At 34.7% G+C, this 21,301-nt stretch overlaps 1 protein-coding gene across 1 annotated transcript in view; it reads left to right on the top strand.

The window, feature by feature from the left end:
- The window catches only part of Qrsl1 (glutaminyl-tRNA amidotransferase subunit QRSL1), a 32,305-nt gene extending 11,929 nt beyond the window's left edge, over nt 1-20,376 (top strand). The window contains exons 5-11 of the mRNA XM_046430580.2: nt 3,500-3,676; nt 8,805-8,980; nt 9,063-9,175; nt 11,194-11,386; nt 12,082-12,199; nt 17,794-17,999; nt 20,113-20,376. Coding sequence (XP_046286536.1) covers nt 3,500-3,676; nt 8,805-8,980; nt 9,063-9,175; nt 11,194-11,386; nt 12,082-12,199; nt 17,794-17,999; nt 20,113-20,333 — 1,204 coding nt within the window. The 3' untranslated portion in view covers nt 20,334-20,376. The remainder of the gene's footprint in view (nt 1-3,499; nt 3,677-8,804; nt 8,981-9,062; nt 9,176-11,193; nt 11,387-12,081; nt 12,200-17,793; nt 18,000-20,112) is intronic.
- The last annotated feature ends 925 nt before the right edge of the window (nt 20,377-21,301 follow it).

Raw genomic sequence — 21,301 nt, 5'->3', positions numbered from 1 at the left:
TATTTTTTTGTGATTGACTTACATCACTTAGCATAATATTCTCCAACTCTATCCATTTACCTGCAAATGCCATAATTTTATTTTCTTTTAATGCTGAGTAATATTCCATTGTGTATATATACCACAGTTTCTTTATCCATACATCTATTGATGGGCATCTAGGTTGGTTCCACAGTTTAGCTATTGTGAATTCAGCTTCTGTAAACATTAGTGTAGCCATGTCACTATCCTATGCTGATTTTAAGTCATTTGGGTATAGTCTATGGAGTGATAGCTGGGTCAAATGATGGTTCCATTCCAAATTTTCTGAGGAATCTCCACACTGCTTTCCAAAGTGGCTGTACCAAATTGCAGTCCAATAGTAATGTATGAGTGTACCTTTTCCCCCACATTGTCTCCAACACTTATTATTGCCTGTATTCTTGATAACCGCCATTCTGACTGAGGTGAGATGAAATCTTAGTTTTGATTTGCATTTCTGTAATTACTAAAGATGATGAACATTTTTTCATATATTTGTTGATCACTTGTATGTCTTCTTCTGCAAAGTGTCTGTTTAGTTCCGTAGCCCATTTATTGATTGAGTTGTTTGTTTTTCTGATATTAAGTTTTTTTGAGTTGTTTGTTTTTCTGATATTAAGTTTTTTGAGTTCTTTATATATCCTGGAGATTATTACTCTATCTGATGTGTGTGTGTGGTAAAAATTTGCTTCTATACTGTAGTCTCTCTTTTCACCTCAATGATTGTTTATTTTGCTGAGAAGAAGCTTTTTAGTTTGCCATTTATAATTTTGATTTTATTTTTTATTGATTTATTTATTGATTCTTGATTTTATTTCTTGAACTTTAGGAGTCTTGTTAAGGAAGTCAAAGCCTAATCCGACACGATGAAGATTTGGGCCTACTTTTTCTTCTATTAGGTACAGGGTCTCTGGTCTAATTCCTAGGTCCTTGATCTACTTTGAGTTGATTGTAATGTGCAACTTTGTTGAGTTTGTTTATTAGCTCTAGCAGTCATCTGGTGGAGCTTTTTGGATCTCCTAAATATAAGATTATATCATCTATAAACAGTGATAAATTGACTTTTTCATGCCCTTTTTTTTTAATCCCTTTTATATTCTTCCCTTGCCTAATAGCTCTAACTAGAATTTCTAGTAGTATATTGGATAGAAGTGTGGTGAGAGTGGACCTTGTCTTTTTTCCAGATTTTTAAAGGAAATGCTTTCAGATTTTCCCCATTCACTATGATGTTGTCTTTGGGTTTGTCATATATAGTCTTTATGATGTGGAGGTAAGTTTCTTCTATCCCTAATTTCTTCAATGTTTTTATCATGAAGGATGCTGAATTTAGCCAAAAATCTCTGCATCTCTTAAGATGACTATGATTATTGTTTACATGGTAATTACATTTATTGATTTGCATATCCTTGCAACCCTGGAATAAAACCAAGTTAGTCATGACGTACAACCTTTTTAATATGTTGCTGAATATGATTTGCTAATGCTTCATTAAGAATTTTTGCATCTAAGTTCATCAGGGATATTAGTCTAGTTTTCTTTCCTTGATGTGTCCTTATCTGGTTTTGATATCAGAGTGATACTGGCTTCATAGAATGAATTTGGTATGCAAAGATTTTTTTAAGGCACATAATGACCAAATCTATTTAAAAATTTGATAAATTGGACTTCATTAAAATTAAGAACTTCCGTTTTTGGAATATTACTCAATGGTCAGTGCTTGCATAAGGCCCTGGGTTTGATCCCCAGCACTCAAAATAATAATAATAATTAGTTCATTAAGAACCTCTGTTCTGAAATATTCCACCAAAGAATGAAAAAATTAGCAACAGGGAAAATCTCTTCCAAATGTATGTCTGTGAAAGAAATAGTATCCAAGTTATAGAAAACCTTTTCCAACTCAACAATAAGAAAAAAATTCAATTTTTTACAAAATGGGCAAAAGATTTAAATAGACATTTCATTGAAGTTGATATAGAGCTCACAAATGCATGAAAAAATTCTTAATGTCATTAGTTTTTAGGGGCAAATTAAAACTACATTGAGATACATACACCTATTAGAATGTCTTAACAAAAATGACAATATCAATTACTGACAAGAATGCAGAGCAATTGTATTTCTCATATGGTGGTAAGGAAGGCAAAATGTATAACCATTTTGGAAAAGTTCAGTAGTTTATTGTAAAAGTGAATGTATACTTACCATATGACCCCCTGGTCTCAGCCCTACATATTTACCAAGAGATTTTTATGTACACAAAAGCACTAGATAGAACCTTTAAATACAATATCTATAGTAGCTTTATTCATAATTGTCCCAGACTGGAAACAACTCAATACGCAATGACTATTGGCTGATAAAGGACTTTACAAAAGAAAATTGAAAGAGGCTGGCCAGGTGCTGTGGTACATACATGTAATCCCAGGGGCTCGGGAGGCTGAGGCAGGAGGATCATGACTTCAAAGCCAGACTCAGCAAAAGTGAGGTGTGCTAAGCAACTCGATGAGACCCTGCCTCTAAATAAAATACAAAATAGGGTTGGGGATGTGGCTCAGTGGCCAAGGGCCCCTGAGATCAATCTCTGATACCTGCTCTCCCCCCCCCAGTAAAAAAAGAAAATTGAAAGAGGCTAAAGAGATAATGACAATTAAATGTAATGCCTGACTCTAGACTTGATCTTGGAAAGGGATAAAATGCTATAAAGTACAATTTAAATCAGCTGACAAAGTTGGATTACATATAGTAGATTATTATAGATCTGAATTTTACTGTGATAACTATAATGTTACTGTATAACAAAATGTCCTTATTTTTAGAAAATGCATACTAAATACATACTAGACTATTTAAAGGTCAAGGTCACAATATCTATAAATTACCTCTAAGTTGTTCAGGAAAAAAAATGTGTTTATGTACATTTTGTGTATGTGTGTGTGTGTGACAAATACATGTCATATACACAGACTGTGCAAGTGATAAAGCAAATGGGACCAAATATTAACAATAGGTGCATCTGGGTAAGGGGTTCAAAGTGTTTCACATTTATTTTTGTAATTTAAGAATAAGATTAGTTTAAAAATAAGTTAATATTCCATATATAATGTGTCTCTTAAAACTTATTAATGGAGGGATCCCTTCAAAAGATTTCTTAACTATTTGAATATGTCTCTTTTCAACTAAAAGACCTTAATTTACAAGGGAAATCATTTTTAGTTGATTGGGAGGACCAACTGGGATAAAATTCTTTCTGAGCACACTAATTTTCTCTATACCTCAAATGTTCTCCTTTCCCATCTCCCAACTCTTCAACTGTAATTAGTGAAAGCTACATCTGAGCAGGCTTCTTACTTTTCCAGTTCAAGCCACACTGGATAACTAAAAGCTCAGTGAGTGTCAGAAACAAAAAATTGTCTCAAGATGAGAATTTCACGTAAAATGAACTTCTACTAAGGTAAATCATTTCACTTCTTCACCTCAGATCTGGAAGTACAGATGGTGTGTTTGGACCAGTCAAAAACCCCTGGAGTTATTCAAAACAATACAGAGAAAAGAAGCAGCAGAATCCCCATGGTGAAAGTGAGGATTCAAATTGGCTAATAACTGGAGGAAGCTCAGGCGGGAGCGCAGCTGCCGTATCTGCATTCACATGTTTCGCGTAAGATGCTTTTATCTGTACTTTAAAACCCATCTAAATACAAATAATCACAAACCATATGCAAAACCCAGCAATGGAGCAGTTCATACCCTGGCATTTGAATTTCTTTTCAGTCAGCAATTTGTGTTCAAAAATCATATATCAAAATTATATCTTTTGAATATACTCAACTATATTTCACACTATGTGTTCTTTATACATTTAACTTTAACTTAAGATAATATTTAAACTCTATAATACCGGGTTTTCTTAAAAACCGGATTTTATGGATCTTACAGAATTAAGAATTGAGCATAAATGGACTACATTGAATTTAATTTTTGAAATAATTTATTTTAACTTTTGCTCCTTGAAATATTTAGGTACTCCATTACTTTAATTCACTGCTGCTGAGCTGTTAGAAATGGTTTATCCTTCAGCAACATTTGACTTTAAAAAGAGAAGAAGTTCCTAATATATATCAATAGGATATTTAAAATATTATTTTCATAAATCTGGAACTAAAAACATATCATTAGGTAAATTTTTTTCAACTTTGTTGAGAGCTGATTCTATTTGTCATATTTTGTATTTTGTAAAGAATCCATCCATTTTTATTTTAAGTCCCATTTTTAAAGCATTTCTTAACCATCTAAAATATGGCTGCTATTTATTTTATCAGTCTCAGTTTAACCAAATTGAATGTGTTTCTTCAGTAATACTATATGTATTTTCTCTCTCCTTAATTATCCACTAAAATTAAGTTAAGTCCTTTCACATTGTATTCAATAAATTATTTATATTTTTTTAGCTATAGAGCTTTAGCTTCTTCCATTATTTTTTTATTTAGTTTTCCTGAAATCTTGTTAACAAGTAGAACCATTTCATTTTATCTCTGTGGAATTTTATAGCATTACATTAATATTAATGAGAGTTCTGACAAGTTAGAATTGCAGGATTAGGTGCTTTTTTTCTATCCTCATCAGCCCACTTAGTGTTCATCTTTCTGAATGTGCTTTAAGAAGATGGCATTTTGACACATAATTCCTATGGAAATGTAAGTTTTACTTTTACACAGCCGTCAGTGAATGCTAATAAGAGAATGTATCTTTTAAAATTGTGAAAGCAACAGTCTGATTTTATGGCTTAAATGGACTTGGTGAGAAAGGAAATATAAATTCCATTTTCTGCAGAGCACAAGTGTCATGTTATTGTTAGGAATGTCACTTAGCCCAATGCTTGACTTTAAATATAATCCGTAGAAGCACTGACCAAAAATAACTACAGATTGAATGTTCCAAACTGTAAAGTATTCTGTTTTGTTCCCCAACTCCTCTTGATTTGTTTCTTTTATCATAGTTTTTAAAACAGAAAGATTCTTGGAATAATACATAGCCTCTAAAAAAGAATGATAGGGCTATATGAAGTGACATGGAAAGTGATCCAAGATATATTGTTAAGTGAAAAATAAGTTACAGAATAGTATGTACAGTGTGACCCTGATTCAATTAAAATAATAATCACCTAGTATGGATATCAGTTATTACATGGAAGTATCTGGAGAAAAGTATGTTAAAGGTAGTAACAGGACTATTATAGGGGCTGTTTTAAGAGAAATTTTACTTTCTCTATCCTATAATTATATTTTAATTTTTGCAGTAGATAAGTACTATTTTTCTTTTTTTTTTCTTTTTTTTTTTTTTAGAAACTAGTTATTTTTATTAGTAAAGGAGGTAAGTTTGTGCTGTGCTTATCATAGCATGTTCTAAAAGTTAAGTAAATGTTAGCTATTTTTTTTTTTTAATTTTTTTTATTGGTTGTTCAAAACATTATAAAGCTCTTGACATATCATATTTCATACATTAGATTCAAGTTGGTTATGAACTCCCAATTTTACCCCAAATACAGATTGCAGAATCACATCGGTTACACATCCACATTTTTACATAATGCCCTATTAGTAACTGTTGTATTCTGCTACCTTTCCTATCCTCTACCATCCCCCCTCCCTCCCCTCCCATCTTCTCTCTCTACCCCATCCACTGTAATTCATATCTCTCCTTGTTTATTTTCCCATTCCCCTCACAACCTCTTATATGTAATTTTGTATAACAATGAGGGTCTCCCTCCATTACCATGCAATTTCCCTTTTCTCTCCCTTTCCATCCCACCTCATGTATCTGTTTAATGTTAATCTTTTCTTCCTGCTCTTCCTCCCTGCTCTGTTCTTAGTTGCTCTCATTATATCAAAGAAGACATTTGGTATTTGTTTTTTAGGGATTGGCTAGCTTCACTAAGCATAATCTGCTCTAGTGCCATCCATTTCCCTGCAAATTCTATGATTTTGTCATTTTTTAGTGCTGCGTAATACTCCATGGTGTATAAATGCCACATTTTTTTTATCCATTCATCTATTGAAGGGCATCTGGGTTGGTTCCACAGTCTAGCAATTGTGAATTGTGCTGCTATGAACATCGATGTAGCAGTATCCCTGTAGTACGCTCTTTTAAGGTCTTCAGGGAAAAGTCCAAGAAGGGCAATAGTTGGGTCAAATGGTGGTTCCATTCCCAGCTTTCCCAGGAATCTCCATACTGCTTTCCAGATTGGCCGCACCAGTTTGCAGTCCCACCAGCAATGTACAAGAGTACCCTTTTCCCCACATCCTCTCCAGCACTTGTTGTTGTTTGACTTCATAATGGCTGCCAATCTTACTGGAGTGAGATGGTATCTTAGGGTGGTTTTGATTTGCATTTCTCTGACTGCTAGAGATGGTGAGCATTTTTTCATGTACTTGTTGATTGATTGTATGTCCTCCTCTGAGAAGTGTCTGTTCAGATCTTTGGCCCATTTGTTGATTGGGTTATTTGTTTTCTTATTGTTTAATTTTTTGAGTTCTTTGTATACTCTGGATATTAGGGCTCTATCTGAAGTGTGAGGAGTAAAAATTTGTTCCCATGATGTAGGCTCCCTATTTACCTCTTTTATTGTTTCTCTTGCTGAGAGAAAACTTTTCAGTTTAAGTAAGTCCCATTTGTTGATTTTTGTTATCAACTTTTGTGCTATGGGTGTCCTATTAAGAAATTTGGAGCCCGACCCTACAATATGTAGATCGGAGCCAACTTTTTCTTCTATCAGATGCAGAGTCTCTGATTTGATATCTAGCTCCTTGATCCACTTTGAGTTAACTTTTGTGCATGGCGAGAGGAGGGGATTCAGTTTCATTTTGTTGCATATGGATTTCCAGTTTTCCCAGCACCATTTGTTGAAGATGCTATCCTCCCTCCATTGCATGCTTTTAGCTCCTTTATCAAATATAAGATAGTTGTAGCTTTGTGGATTAGTCTCTGTGTCCTCTATTCTGTACCATTGGTCCACCCTCCTGTTTTGGTACCAGTACCATGCTGTTTTTGTTACTATTGCTCTGTAATATAGTTTTAAGTCTGGTATCGCTATACCGCCTGATTCACACTTCCTGCTTAGAATTGCTTTTGCTATTCTGGGTCTTTTATTTTTCCATATGAATTTCATGATTGCTTTATCCATTTCTACAAGAAATGCCGTTGGGATTTTGATTGGCATTGCATTAAACCTATAGAGAACTTTTGGTAATATCGCCATTTTGATGATGTTAGTTGATAAGTACTATTTTTCTACTGGAAAACATTTTTTTCTGATATAATTGTTTAAAATTTCACTTTAATTATGATAAAATGCATATAAGATATGCCATCCTAACTATTTTTAAATGTGCAGTTCAGTCATGGACAAATAAAAACCCTTTTCATCTTGCAAAATGGAAACTCTGTAACCTTAACCCTCCTACCAATCCCTGGTAACAACCTTTCCACTTGCTGTCTGTGAGTATGATTACTCTAGGTACCTGGTATAAATGGCATCATACAGCATTTATATTTCTGTGACTGGATTGTTTCACCTAGCATAATATCCTCAAGGGTAGTTTTTTTGGTTTTTGTTTTTAAATAATAAGAGCACATACTCTGTAGGTGGGTGGATAAAGGAATGAACAAGCACAAGTGGGCACAGTGGCACACAATTGTAATCTTAGCTGCTTGGGAAGCTGAGGCAGGAGGACCTCAGGAGTTTAGCAAAATAAAAGCCCTGTCTCAAAATAAAAAGGGCTGGGGATGTAGCTTAGTGGTAGAATACCACAGGATTCAGTCCCTAATACTGCAAAAAATGGGAGGGAAAAAAAGGAATGAATATTCCTTTTTCATAGTTGGAAATGCAAATACAAGTAAATGTGAAAAAATATTCAGTAATGTGCTTTTATAAAATTTTTAGTTATCAAGTTAGCAAAAATTTTTAAACTACTAGTGTTCAGTGATGGTACTGAAACATTAAAACAATTGGATTCACTCCAGTTGAGAATATGAATTGACAAAATCTTCCTGACAAGTTATTTGATCATATATATCACAAACGTACAACACGAAACAGATCCTTTTTATCCATTAACTCTGCTTTTTGGAAGCCAGCCTAAAACTAATCAAACATATGGGCAAATGTTTATGTTTAAAGATGTTCATTACAGTCATTTGTTACATAGTTATTATTTCAGTTGGAAACGACATAAATGTTTACATAAATTTGATCTCTTCGTGATTCTACGTAGGGTAGGAAAAGGGCTCTATCTGAATTTAGGTTGTAGAAGCATGCTATAAAACTGCCTTAATTTGATTTATTTTAAATATGAAGTAGCATCAAAGGAGGGTATAAGATTTGTATGTGTATCAATAGCAGGTTGTGCTTTAAAGTACTTGATAAAACATGTAATCACCAGTTTATATGATGGAATATTATATATACTTTAAATCTTTAGTAATTTTAATGACATAGTAAAAGGCTCAGGTAAGCAAAAAAAGAGATGGAAACTTATGATTACAGAATGATCTTAGCTATGATTTAAAAAAAATGTTTTTTTAAAACAGTTGAAGTTAATATGCCAAAATATTAACAGTGTTTGCTTCAGAATATTTAGTTATTTCTTTACAGTTTTCTATACATTATTAATTCTCTGAGTATGTATTACTTTTTATAATAAGGGGAAATGACACTGTAAAAATATACATTTAAAAGGATAGATACCAAATATAGTTAGAAATATGTCACTCTTCCATTTAAATTCCAGGGCTTTAGGATCAGATACTGGAGGATCAACCAGAAATCCTGCTGCCCACTGTGGGCTTGTTGGTTTCAAACCAAGCTATGGCTTAGTATCTCGTCACGGTCTTATTCCTCTGGTGAATTCGATGGATGTGCCAGGAATCTTAACCAGATATGTGGATGATACAGCAATTGTGTTGGGTATTTATATGATTCCATATCACTTGAAATTATTTTACTGTAAAACAATATATCTGTCACTCATAAGTGTTTCTCCTTACAGGTATACTGGCTGGACATGACCCCAAAGATTCTACCACAGTACAGGATCCTGTGAAATCATTCGTGCTTCCCAATTTGATAGATGTAAGCAAGCTATGTATCGGAATTCCAAAGGTAACTTGTTTCTTTCATCACTCCACAGAAAAACTGTCAAGTCAAATATACAGCATAGACTTGAGAGGCAATTGGTTGGATTTGAATTCCTGTATTGCCATTTTTATTAGCCATGTGACTTGAGTACATGACTTAAACCCAATTTCTTCATTTGCAAAACGGGATAATAAACATATTGACCTCAAGGAGTTGTGAGGATTAAATTAGATTATCATGTAAAACAAGGGTCTATAAACATTTTTTGTCAAAAGCTTGATAATAAATAATTTAGGCTTTGTGGACTAGACAGTGTTTTTAACTCAGCCGTTATAATAAAAAGCAGAGCCAGATATGGAAAAGAAAAAAGAAAACAAATAGTGAAAAAATAGCCATAGAAAACATGTAAACAGAGTATGTCTACATTCTAATAAAACTTCTGTTATTTTTTACAATACTAGGGATTGAATCCAGGACTATGCATGTACTAGACATGCATTCTACCACTGAGCTGCCTCCCCTTCCCTTTGTGATTTTATTTTGAGACAGGGTCTCACTAAGTTGCCCAGACAGCTTTGAACTTGGAGTCCTCTTGCCTCAGCTCCTGAGTCACTGGGATTGCAGGAATGTATCACCATACTCGGCTCTAATAAAATTTTATTTTCAAAACTAGCTTACTGGCCAGGTATAGCAGCTATAATCCCAGAGACTCTGGAGGCTGAGGAAGAGGATTATAAATTAGAGTCCAGCCTCAGCAATTTAGTGAGACCCTCAACAACTTAGACCTTGTGTCAAAATGAAAAATAAAAAGTGCTGGGGACATAGCTGAGTGGTAAAGCAACCCTGGCATCAATTCCCAGTAACATTCCTCCCCATCCCCTCCTCCCCCCTCACACATACACAATAGCTGACTGGTCACATCTGGTCCACAGTCCATGCTAATCCCTAATGTAAAACACTTAGCCCAAAGGCATTCCTTGCATATAGTAAACCTTATTAAATGTTATCTTTACTATTATTATTATCCCTCCTTCTACTATACCTATTACAGTAACAATTAAGTAAGTCATTATATTGTGGATATGATAATTTTAAATTACTGGCCTTTAAAAAAAATCTAACAACATAGTAATGCTAAAAACCTTTCAAAAATCATTTAGAAAGATAAATTACCCAGCAGACTAAAAACGATTTCTCAATCTCAGCACAATTAGTATTTGGGACTGAATAATTTTTTGTTGTGGGTAACTATCCTTTACATTGAGAGTTTAGCAGCATCCCTGGTCTCTTTACCCTTAGATGCCAAATAACATTCCTTACCTCTACCACAACACAACAACCAAAAATGTCTGTAGACATTACAAAATGTTTCTTGGTTGAGAAAAGGAGACAAAACTCGCCCCCAGGTGAGACCGATACTTTTGAGAAATGCTGCTTTCTTTAAAGTCTTCCATTCAAGTGACCTTCTTTTAAAAGAATGAAAACTTACAGGCTTTAGAAGGAGACCTAGTTTAGAATCCTAGGATCCTCTACTAACCTGCTATATAACATTAGGAAAGTTACTTTTCTAGTTTCAACACTTTTCCTTCATAAATTCATAAAGAGAACTTTCAAAAAGCATCTAGCTGCATACCTGATACATAATGTACATTTAACAGATATGAATTCCCCAACTAGATCTCCAATTTTTTTTTTAAAAGAGAGAGAGAGAGAATTTTTAAATATTTATTCTTTAGTTTTCGGCAGACACAACATCTTTGTTTGTATGTGGTGCTGAGGATCGAACCCGGTCCACACGCATGCCAGGCGAGTGCGCTACCGCTTGAGCCACATCCCCAGCCCTAGATCTCCAATTTTTTAATTGTTATATCCAGCTCGTAATATTTAGTATTATGTTTTAAACAATCTTAGTTTGGTCTTTCTAGCAACCTGCCTGCAATATAATCCATTTTGCAAGGGAATTTCCAAAAGTCCTGGTATACAAATTTTTATAAAACTATTATCAGTGCTCCAGTTTCTGTATCTTGGCTTTTTCCTGTAAGGAATATCTTGTACCAGAATTATCAAGTGAAGTACGATCTCTCTGGTCCAAAGCTGCTGATCTCTTTGATTCTGAAGGAGCCAAAGTGATAGAAGTATCCCTGCCCCACACCTGTTATTCAATTGTCTGCTACCATGTATTGTGCACATCAGAAGTGGCGTCAAATATGGCAAGATTTGATGGGCTAGAATATGGTAAGATGGGTGGGGCTTTTTATTTTTTTTGGGGGGGGAGGGTGGGTACTAGGGATTGAACTCAGGGATGCTTCATCAATGAGCTACCTTCCCAGCCCTTTTTATTTTGAGACAGGGTCCCAGTACTTTGCCTAGTCTGGCTTTTAACTTGCGATCTTCCTGCCTTAGTCTTCCAAGTAGCTGGGATTGTAGGCATGTACCACAGTGCCTACAATCACAGCTTATGAAATTTGAAAATTTAACTTACAGTAATAAAAAATTATTGCCTGAGATAGTGTTAATGATTCAGAAAATTAATCAGTGAATCATTTTTCCTTATCATTTTAACATTGTACATATTCTATTCATCTTAAATGTCTCAGGATGTTCATTTCACTTCTTTGGACTTGAATATCTTAAAGGGATAGTATCTTGTATTTATGTGTTAAACTCATCTAATGTAGTGCCTGAAACGTGGGAGGAGCTCATTAAATATTTGGACACTGGATAATGGATGGATGAGGGAGGAAGCAAATGAAATTTCTTTCTTGGTTATTTTCTTTTCCCTCCATGATCAGTCCTATGACTGATAGAGAAAAGGAACTAGTAAGGTCATGTTCCCTAAATTTCAGTATTTAAAAGTATGAATCTTTGCCAGTTTTTAGCCAAAACTTTACTTCTTTTGCAAGTATTGTATTTATCGTTTTTGTTTTCAGGCCACAGATGTGACATTAATGTGTCTACTGAAGCCATGTATGCTGCAACCAGAAGAGAAGGGTTCAATGATGTAGTTCGAGGAAGAATTCTCTCAGGAAACTTTTTCTTATTAAAAGAGTAAGACAATGAGTTTAAGCATTTTTCTCACTCTTGAAAGCTGAAGAATAAGGTAGTAGTATGTCTGTCAGGTTTTATAAGCCAAGATATTTACTAAAGAAATAAATTCCTTATGATTTGAATTAGAAAAGAACTACTTGTGGCACTTTTGGTTCTTAGTTATTTTTTTTTTTAAATGTTTTTAATTGATGCACTAGCTAAATGATAGGTACAAACTAAACAGAAAGCCCTGGTTTGAGCTCCGATTTTAGCCTCATTACTTATCCTCTGGCTGTTATTGTGCATTGGCTTATTGTAATAAGAGTCTTAAACATAGACTTACAGTGTGATCTTTTGAAAAATTTATCTGTTTACTTCAAAAAAGAATTCCAAAATACTGTGACCCTTACTTAAATTTTCTCTAATGTAAGTTTATTCAAGATCTTGTGAACAGGATTCACAATAGATAGAGTCTAGAGGACGTGAGAAATATGAATAAGCAAGAATGGTTATTGTGATGAGTAGCTTTTTGAAGTTTTACTCCATGTATTCAAGGGCAGAAAGCATTTTATTCATCTGTGCATCCCCTCAAAGCCAAAGTTAAGATCATTTTTTTCCAGATTACTTAATTATATCTCATATTAAAAGACTCTTTTCCATATTGACCAGACATTTGTAATGATGTAGGAGTAGGAAAAATGAAATATTGTGAAGAAGTTTTCTAAGCAGAGACTTTATTAAGGTAAAGATGTTACATTTGCCATGTATTACTGATTAGAATCATATTGAATGTGTCAAGACAAAAGTTGATTGATTATATAGGTCACTGTAACAGCATTAAAAAATATCGAAGGAGAGAAGTTTGCAAGCTTCTTCCATGAATACCAGCTGGGGTTATTAAGAAAAGGAAGAATTACTGATAGTATCCGTAGCTTCTTGGATTGACTTGTTTGTTTTTTTGTTTTTGTTTGTGGGGTGGGTAAAGGTGAACATGAGTGATAGAAAAAATGGGATTTGGGGCACTTGTTGTTTTTTGTCTTAAAAGTCAACTTGTATGTCCAGAAATAGAAAAAATCTTGGTTTGGGGATGTGGCTCAGGCAGTAACACGCTCGCCTGGCATGTGCGGGGCGCTGGATTCGATCCTCAGCACCACATTAAAAAAATAAAATAAAATAAAGATGTTGTGTCCACCGAAAACTAAAAAATAAATATTAAAATTCTCTCTCTCTCTCAAAAAAAAAAAAAGAAGAAGAAGAAAGAAAGAAAGATATAGAAAAAGTCTTAACATTTTTACTTCTGTGAGTTAGGAATCCCAGATTTATTTATTTATTTATTTTGTTGTACTGGGAATAAAACCCAGAGCTTTGTGCGTGCTAGGCAAGCACTCTGTCACTGAACTACACCCTCCACCCGTTTTTCATTTTGAGATAGGGTCTCCAGGCTGGTCTCAAACTTAAGATCCTTCTGTCTCAGCTTTTGGGGTAGCTGGGATTACTGGTGTGTACCATTGTGCCCAACTTTTTTTTTATTATTTGCATAAATATTTACTTTTGAACCACATTTAAGTCTACTTCTTGTTATCGTCTTCTATTTATTCCATGTGTTCTTTCTTTCTCTTAACCTCTTTTCCTGCCTTCTTTCATTAATCTATAAATTTTTATCTTAGATATTTTTAAAACTGAGGAAAAATAGGGCTTTTTGTTTTGTTTTGCTTTTTTGGTACCAAGGACATTTAACCACTTGGCCACATCCCCAGACCTTTTTGTGTTTTATTTAGAGACAGGGTCTCCTTAAGTTGCTTAGGGCCTTGCTAAGTTGCCAAGGCTGGCTTTGAATTCATGATCCTTCTGTCTCAGCCTGAGCCACCAGGATTACAGGCATATACTCCCACACCCAGCCAAGAGTCATTTTATTTTCCTACATAATTATTTCTGGTGCTTTTCCCTCTGTTTTGTGTATCCAGATTTTCTTGTGTTATCATTTTATTTATGCCTAAAGAACTTCCTTTAACATTTCTTATAGTGTAGTCCTGCTATCAGTGAAATCTTTCAGCTTTATATGTTAAGGTTTTTGTTTTGTCTTTAATTTTTGAAAGATACTTTATTGGATATAAAATTCTAAATTGACATTAGCATTTTCCTTCAGTTCTTTAAAGGTTTTGTTCCACTGTGTTATGGCCTGCATAGTTTCTAGAGGTCTTATTTTTTTTTTATCTTAGTTCCTTATGTATAATGTAACTTTGTTTGTCCCTCTGATTAGTTTTAACATTTTCACTTTACCATTGGTTTTTAGGAATTTAAGATGTGCCTTGGTGTGGTTTCTTGAATATTTCTTCTGCTTAGGTGTTCTTTGAACTTTTTGGATCTGTGTGTTTATAGTTTTAATAAATTTGGGGAAATTTTGACCCTTATTTCTTAATATATTTTTTCTGTCCTCTCCTCTGGGACACCATTTATATGTATGTTAATCTGCTGGTGTTGTCTCATGGCTCATTCCCCCAGTCTTTTTCTCTCTGTGCTTCCTTTTAGATAGTTTCCATTACAATTTTGAGATCCACCGATCTTTTCTTCTGTAGTATCAATAGTCTGTCAATCCCATCTGGTGTATTTTTCATTTCATATTTTGTCCTTTTAAGATCTAGAATTTCCAAGCAGGTCTTTTTATCTCTTCAGTTTCTTTTTTTTTTTTTTTTTTGGATACTGGGGATTGAACTTGGGGGCACTCAACCACTGACCCACATCCCAACCCTATTTTGTATGTTATTTAGAGACAGGGTCTCTCTGATTTGCTTAGCACCTCACTGTTACTAAGGCTGGTTTTTGAACTCATGATTATCCTGCCTCAGCCTGAGCTGCTGGGGTTATAGGCGTGCACCATCACACCTGGCTCTTCAGTTTCTTTATCATTTTGTTTTCTTATACCATCTTGAACATATAGAACATGCCTTTTTAATGTTCTTAGCTATTATTTCCAACATTTCTGTCATTTCTATTCAGATTCCTTTTTATATGAACTATTTTTCCCCCTCCTTATGAATCATGTTTCTTCTGCTTCTTTGTATGCCTAGACATTGAATTTTACATTGTCATGTGCTAGGTTTTTGTTGTTTCTTTTAAACAGTATTTAGATTAAGATGTGGTTACTTGGAATCTTTTGGATCCTTTCAAGCCTTCCTTTTAAGCTCTAATAGTGTAAATCCAGAAAACCTTTAGAGTAGGGCTAATTTAACTCTAAGGCAATATCCTGAAGATTTTCCCAGGTGCTGTGTGTATTTTGAGGTCTTTCCACTTTAGCTGTTAAGAACACACACTATTTCCAGCTCTGTTGAGCTTAGGAATTGTTTGACCTCCTGCTTTTTGATGATTCTTTCCTCAACTTTGGGGGTGTCTTCTTATTCATGCACAGGCCAATACTGGGCCAGAGACTTGAGGGAATCTTTCCACACATCTCTTACACTCTCTGTGTGCCACTCTCCAATTCAATACTGCCTTGAAAATTGCTGCTGGCTTTTTCTCCCTGAACTTCTGATTCATCCACCATGACTGTGTATATGTCCTTCCTCTCTGGACTAAGGCCTGAAAAGTACCTCCAGGCATTAAGCTGGGGAAACATTTGCCTCTCCTCTCAGTGCACTCTCTCCCAAATGCCCTTTGCCTAATATCTGGAAATGGTTGTTTCACATATTTTGTTCAGTTTTGGGGTTAAGAAGACAGGATAAATCTCATCCCTGTACTCTATCATGTATGGAAGCAGTTCTACTTTTCAACTATTTTTAAAGTAGGAAGGACCTGGGAACATTGACAAACACCCGTAATCCCAGAGGCTCAGGAGGCAGAGGCAGGAGGAGGCAAGTTCAAAGTTAGCCTTAGCAACTTAATGAGACCCTGTCTCAAAATTTTAAAATTTAGAAAAAAATGGGGGACTGGGGTTGTGACTCAGTGGGGGGTGAGCACCCTTGGTTCAATCCCTAGTACCAAAAAGATTAAATAAATGAAATGGGAAGGAAATTAATAGAAAATATTAGTTTTATAAAATTTGGGTTTGGGGAATGCTATTAATTTGTGTGTACTTGGAGTTGGTGCTGGGGCTCAAATCCAGGGCCTTGCTAGGCACATGCTAGGCAAGCAGTCTACCTCTGAGCTATATCCCCAGCCCAAATATAATATTTAAAACAACAACTCTTTGTTGTTGCTGTACAGTTTGTTTGGTTTGGTTTGATATAGTGTGGATTTAACCCAGGGGCACTTTACCACTGAGCTGTATCTCCAGGCTTTTTCTTTTTAATTTTGAGACAGGGTCTCACTGAATTGCTAAGGCTGCCTTTGCCTCTTAATAGCTGGGATTGTAGGCATGTGCCACCATGCCCCACATATTGTGTAAATTCCATGTGATACCTGTATTCATAGCTCTGTAGACACTGTAGTCAGATGGAGATAGTAAGGAATCTGCTTTTTACAGCACTCTGTAAGTCTTTCTAGAGTAAGAAAGATTTCACATTTTTATCTCATTTTATTTGGTCCTTGGTGAGCCTGGAGATATTATATCCATTTTTACAGTAGAGGAAATTGAGGTTTAAAACAGTTCTTTTGTCAGCCTTCTTCAGTAACTTCAGAAGGATCTGAAAAGTTTTCTTTCCTTTCTTTGCTTCATTGATGTAAGATCGCTTTTATATGTAGCATTTATCCTAATCTTTTAGTAAATTAAGCATGTTTACTTGAATCTCATATCTTTACTCTCTAACTACACTATTCATGGATTTCAACACTGCATGCTTTTCCCAATTTCTGTTCATAGAACCTTCCTTCAGGTGTGTTTCCCAGTGTCGAATTCAGAAAATTACATATAAGAGGTTGTGATGGGAATGGGAAAATAAACAAGGAGAGATATGAATTACAGTGGATGGGGTAGAGAGAGAAGATGGGAGGGGAGGGAGGGGGGATGGTAGAGGATAGGAAAGGTAGCAGAATACAACAGTTACTAATAGGGCATTAAGTAAAAATGTGGATGTGCAACCGATGTGATTCTGCAATCTGTATTTGGGGTAAAATTGGGAGTTCATAACCAACTTGAATCTAATGTATGAAATATGATATGTCAAGAGCTTTATAATGTTTTGAACAACCAATAAAAAAATTAAAAAAAAAAAAAGAATCTTAAAAACTTGAGAGTCCTTATAATGAATCATTTTACAATAGATGAAATGAGACATTATAATAGAAAGAAGCTTGGGTGAGCCTCTAGAGACCTGTGTTCTTATCTCCTTTACCACTGCCTGGCTTTCTGACTTTTGGAAATTTATTTAATGGCTATGCACCTGATTTTTTCACCCCCAAATGAATGTTCTTGTTTAGCAATGTCTCTGGAAGTACTGATATTTTGTGATTATATGTGTGAAATTGCACCTAGTTGTGAATTCTGATTAATTAAATGCCGGATGTATAAATTTTCAAAGAAACAGCAGAGTTGAACAAAACTCACCTTTATGTGTTAAGAATCTTAATGATGCTCACTCATAAAAGCCAAGAAACCAGTGGTTCTCTAAGAAGCCTAATATAAGAGAAATGATTTTTAAAAAATGACGAAGTCCTTAAAGTATCATTTTTTTCCCCCACAGAAACTATGAGAATTATTTCATCAAAGCACAGAAGGTGAGGCGCCTCATTGCCAATGATTTTGTGAATGTTTTTAACTCTGGAGTGGATGTCTTGCTAACCCCCACCACCCTGCGTGAGGCAGTACCATACTTGGAGTTTATCAAAGAAGACAACAGAACACGAAGTGCCCAGGATGATATTTTTACACAGGCTGTAAATATGGCAGGTGAGAGTCCCTCAAGAGTGTTTTGGTTTTCTTCAAATTCTTAGGCAGGTGCCCTGGTCTTCAATTTAGGTTCTAGCTAGATTGTTCCCATAAAGAAACAGCCTATCCTTCTGAAATACTTAGAAGTGTGTGTGCATGCATTCTTATGCACACAACCATATATACACACAAAAACACACAAACCTTCTGAACCGATATACTTTGTATTTTTTAACTTTTATTTTGAAAATACTAAAACCTTCAAAAAGTGAAAAATGATGATATAATGAACATTGATATGCCGTTCTCCAGGATTCATCCTTGTTAACATTTTACCTCATTTTCTTTCTCTGTCTGTACACACACATACACACACACACACCTTTTAACTGAATCATTTTGAAAGTTTCAGATATCATGACACTTCACTCCTAAATAAGTTAGCATGAATCTTCTAATAATAAAGACATTCTACATAACCACAATTCCATTGACACACCTCAGAAAACTAACAATTCAGTAATAATCTGATTATACTTCTTATTCACATTTTCTTAGTTGTACCAAAAAAATATTTCATATATTGTTTTTTTCCCTGGTCATATTGTATTTGTTTACGATAATCTTTTTAAAATCTAGAGCATCACCCCCCATGTCTGATGTTTTTACAACCATATCAGGCTCTGTTATAATTTTTTTCAATCATCAAACATGTAGAAAACTTAAGAAAAAGGAAAGTCTATTTTATTTACCCACATTTCTGGTGTCTACAATTAGTCTTCCTTCCTAAAGTATGAAGATTCTTTTAACACATTCTTCCTGTTTAGAGAAATTGTTTGAGCCATTCTTTTAAGATAGTTCCTGATGGCAGCAGATTGTCTCAGATTTGCAAAAATGTCTTAATTTCCCTTTCACTTTTGCAGACTCTTTTGCAGGAATAGGATTCTGGTTCACTGGTTCTTACCTTTGGCACAAGAAAATGTCATACCACTTTCTTCTGTCCTGCTTAGTTTTTAATGAGAAATCATCCATCTTTAAAATGTTTTCTCTTAATAAGTTTTTTGTTTTTTTGAAGAGTTCAGTCTACTTGTCCTATAGGATACCCCATTCACAATCTGGATTTCGTCACATTGTTTCTTTCTAATTGGGTCAAGTTAAACATTTTTGGCACAAACAGTACACACTTTTCATATCAGGAAAGAGTTACTATCATTTTGTCCCACTTGGTTAAGTAGATAAGGTACGTTTTTCCTTTTATGATTTGTAAGCAACTTATGAAGTGATACTCTTGGGACCATGTGAATATCTTCTTCCCCAATAACCTTGAACCCAGTTTTAGCATCCATTTATTAACTAGCAGACTTCTCTATATAAGAGCTTTCCTCTTTTTAAAAAACTGAATGTATTATAAACAATTATTGTCGTTGTTTTTGATACTTGAATTGTCCTAAATTTGGCCAATAGGGATCCCTTCAAGTTATAGGTGTTCTTTAAACCCTTTCCCATTTTTTAAAAACTTTTTTTAATGGCATAACACAGGATATTCTGTGATCTTGTACTTTTTCTGCTTCAAACCTTAAATTCAGACTACCATTCTTATCTAATGGATGGGAAAAAATTCCAAAGCTCAACAACAAACTGTTGGCAAGACTGTAGGCAAAGAAGACGTATTTTTTCTGATGGGAATTCAAATTGGAACAGCTACTTTGAAGTGGAATTTCTAATGACATATTCATTTATCCTTTGATGAAGCAATCCCTCTTTATCTAAGAAACTTTCAAGAATAGCAAAAAGCATGTACACAATTATTATATACTGGGGCATTATATGAAATAGCTGAATATTAAAAATAACCTAAATGCCCAATCATAGAAGACTGGTTGAATGAATTATGGCAAAACCACATAGTGGAATCCTATACAGGTATAAAAAAGGAATGAAGGTCTCTATAAACTGAAAGAATGATTTCTAAGACCCATTATTAAGTAAACAAAGCATTGTGCAAAATACAGAGTATAGTATTTATTTTTTTAAACTTTATTCTGCTTTTACCTCCTAGCACTAGAAAATAGAAGATGTCTCTGTTTCTTTAGATGGAGAATTAATCAACTAATGGGTTTCTTCTTTTCCTCAGGATTACCTGCAGTGAATGTCCCTATGGCCCTCTCAAGCCAAGGGTTGCCAATAGGACTGCAGTTTATTGGACGTGCATTTTGTGATCAGCAGCTTCTTTCAGTCGCTAAATGGTTTGAAAAACAAGTACAGTTTCCTATTATTCAACTTCAGCAGCTCATGGATAATTGTTCATTAAGCCTTGAAAATGAAAAGTTAGCTTCTGTTTCTCTGAAACAGTAACAATAAATGTATCATGCAAATTAAAATGACTTAAAGATTCTAACTCAAGAGAATCAAATGATCTTGCTCAATTCTTGTAATTAGGTTCATTGTCAACACAGTCATTGCCTGGAATCATTTTTAAAATTCCTCTGATGTAATTAATTAATTATAATAATCTGTCTACATTTATTAACTATCTGATAAGTATAAAGTACAGGATTTCTACTATAACGCCAGATATATATTCCTGAAAAACAGTACATTCTGCAAAAATGTTCATTAAAAAGAACAGAATTTATAGTAAAAATAAGCTTAGGAAAAAACCTCTCAAAACACATATCTTTATAACTAAAGCACTAACAAAAACGGTAGTTGTACCTCTGGAGATAACCTACATGACCTCTCCTCAAGCAGTAGAGGCTGCTTGAGGGAGCGTTAAAAACCACACAAAAGCAATCAAGCAAGATATTTTCTTTTGAGTACTGTACAAAGCAGGTGGGAGAGAAGTTCTGCTCATAGGAGGAAGTGCAACCCACCAGGACCCAGAGTCATGCAAAACTTTGGGGGATGCCTCTCTAGGGAGGAGCCCCAGGTGCAGACACTCCGTTTATTTCTCTAAGAATAGAACTAAAGTGACTGAGAATTTTTTTCCCTTTCTTTCTTACCGTTAAATTTTTACTTCTGCTATCCCAGAGCCTGTGCTTAGGAGCCAGAACAACTCCATGCTGTGTTGAGTTTATTCTATTTACTGATCACACCTGAGCTTGTTGAGGTCTTAGAAACATTTGTTGTAATCTATCAGACCATATTGGAGTAGAAAGTTGGTAATGGCGGAGCATGGTTTTAGTGAGAAAGATTCAAAATGTGTAAGTTAACATATCATTTGAAACACTTGCAGATCATCTGGTGAGGATGCCAAAGAGGCCCTGGCAAGAGCCTGCTTTACCCAGATTCTCTCTTCCTCATAGTTTCCTAACCCTCTTGAC

The sequence above is a fragment of the Marmota monax genome, unplaced genomic scaffold (assembly GCF_021218885.2).
Source record: "Marmota monax isolate L192 unplaced genomic scaffold, Marmota_monax_Labrador192_F-V1.1 WCK01_AAM20220418_F8-fsc00013, whole genome shotgun sequence".
Classification (NCBI taxonomy): Eukaryota; Metazoa; Chordata; class Mammalia; order Rodentia; family Sciuridae; genus Marmota; species Marmota monax.
The sequence above is the reverse complement of the archived record's forward strand: the minus strand, read 5'-3'. Positions and strand labels throughout refer to the sequence as shown.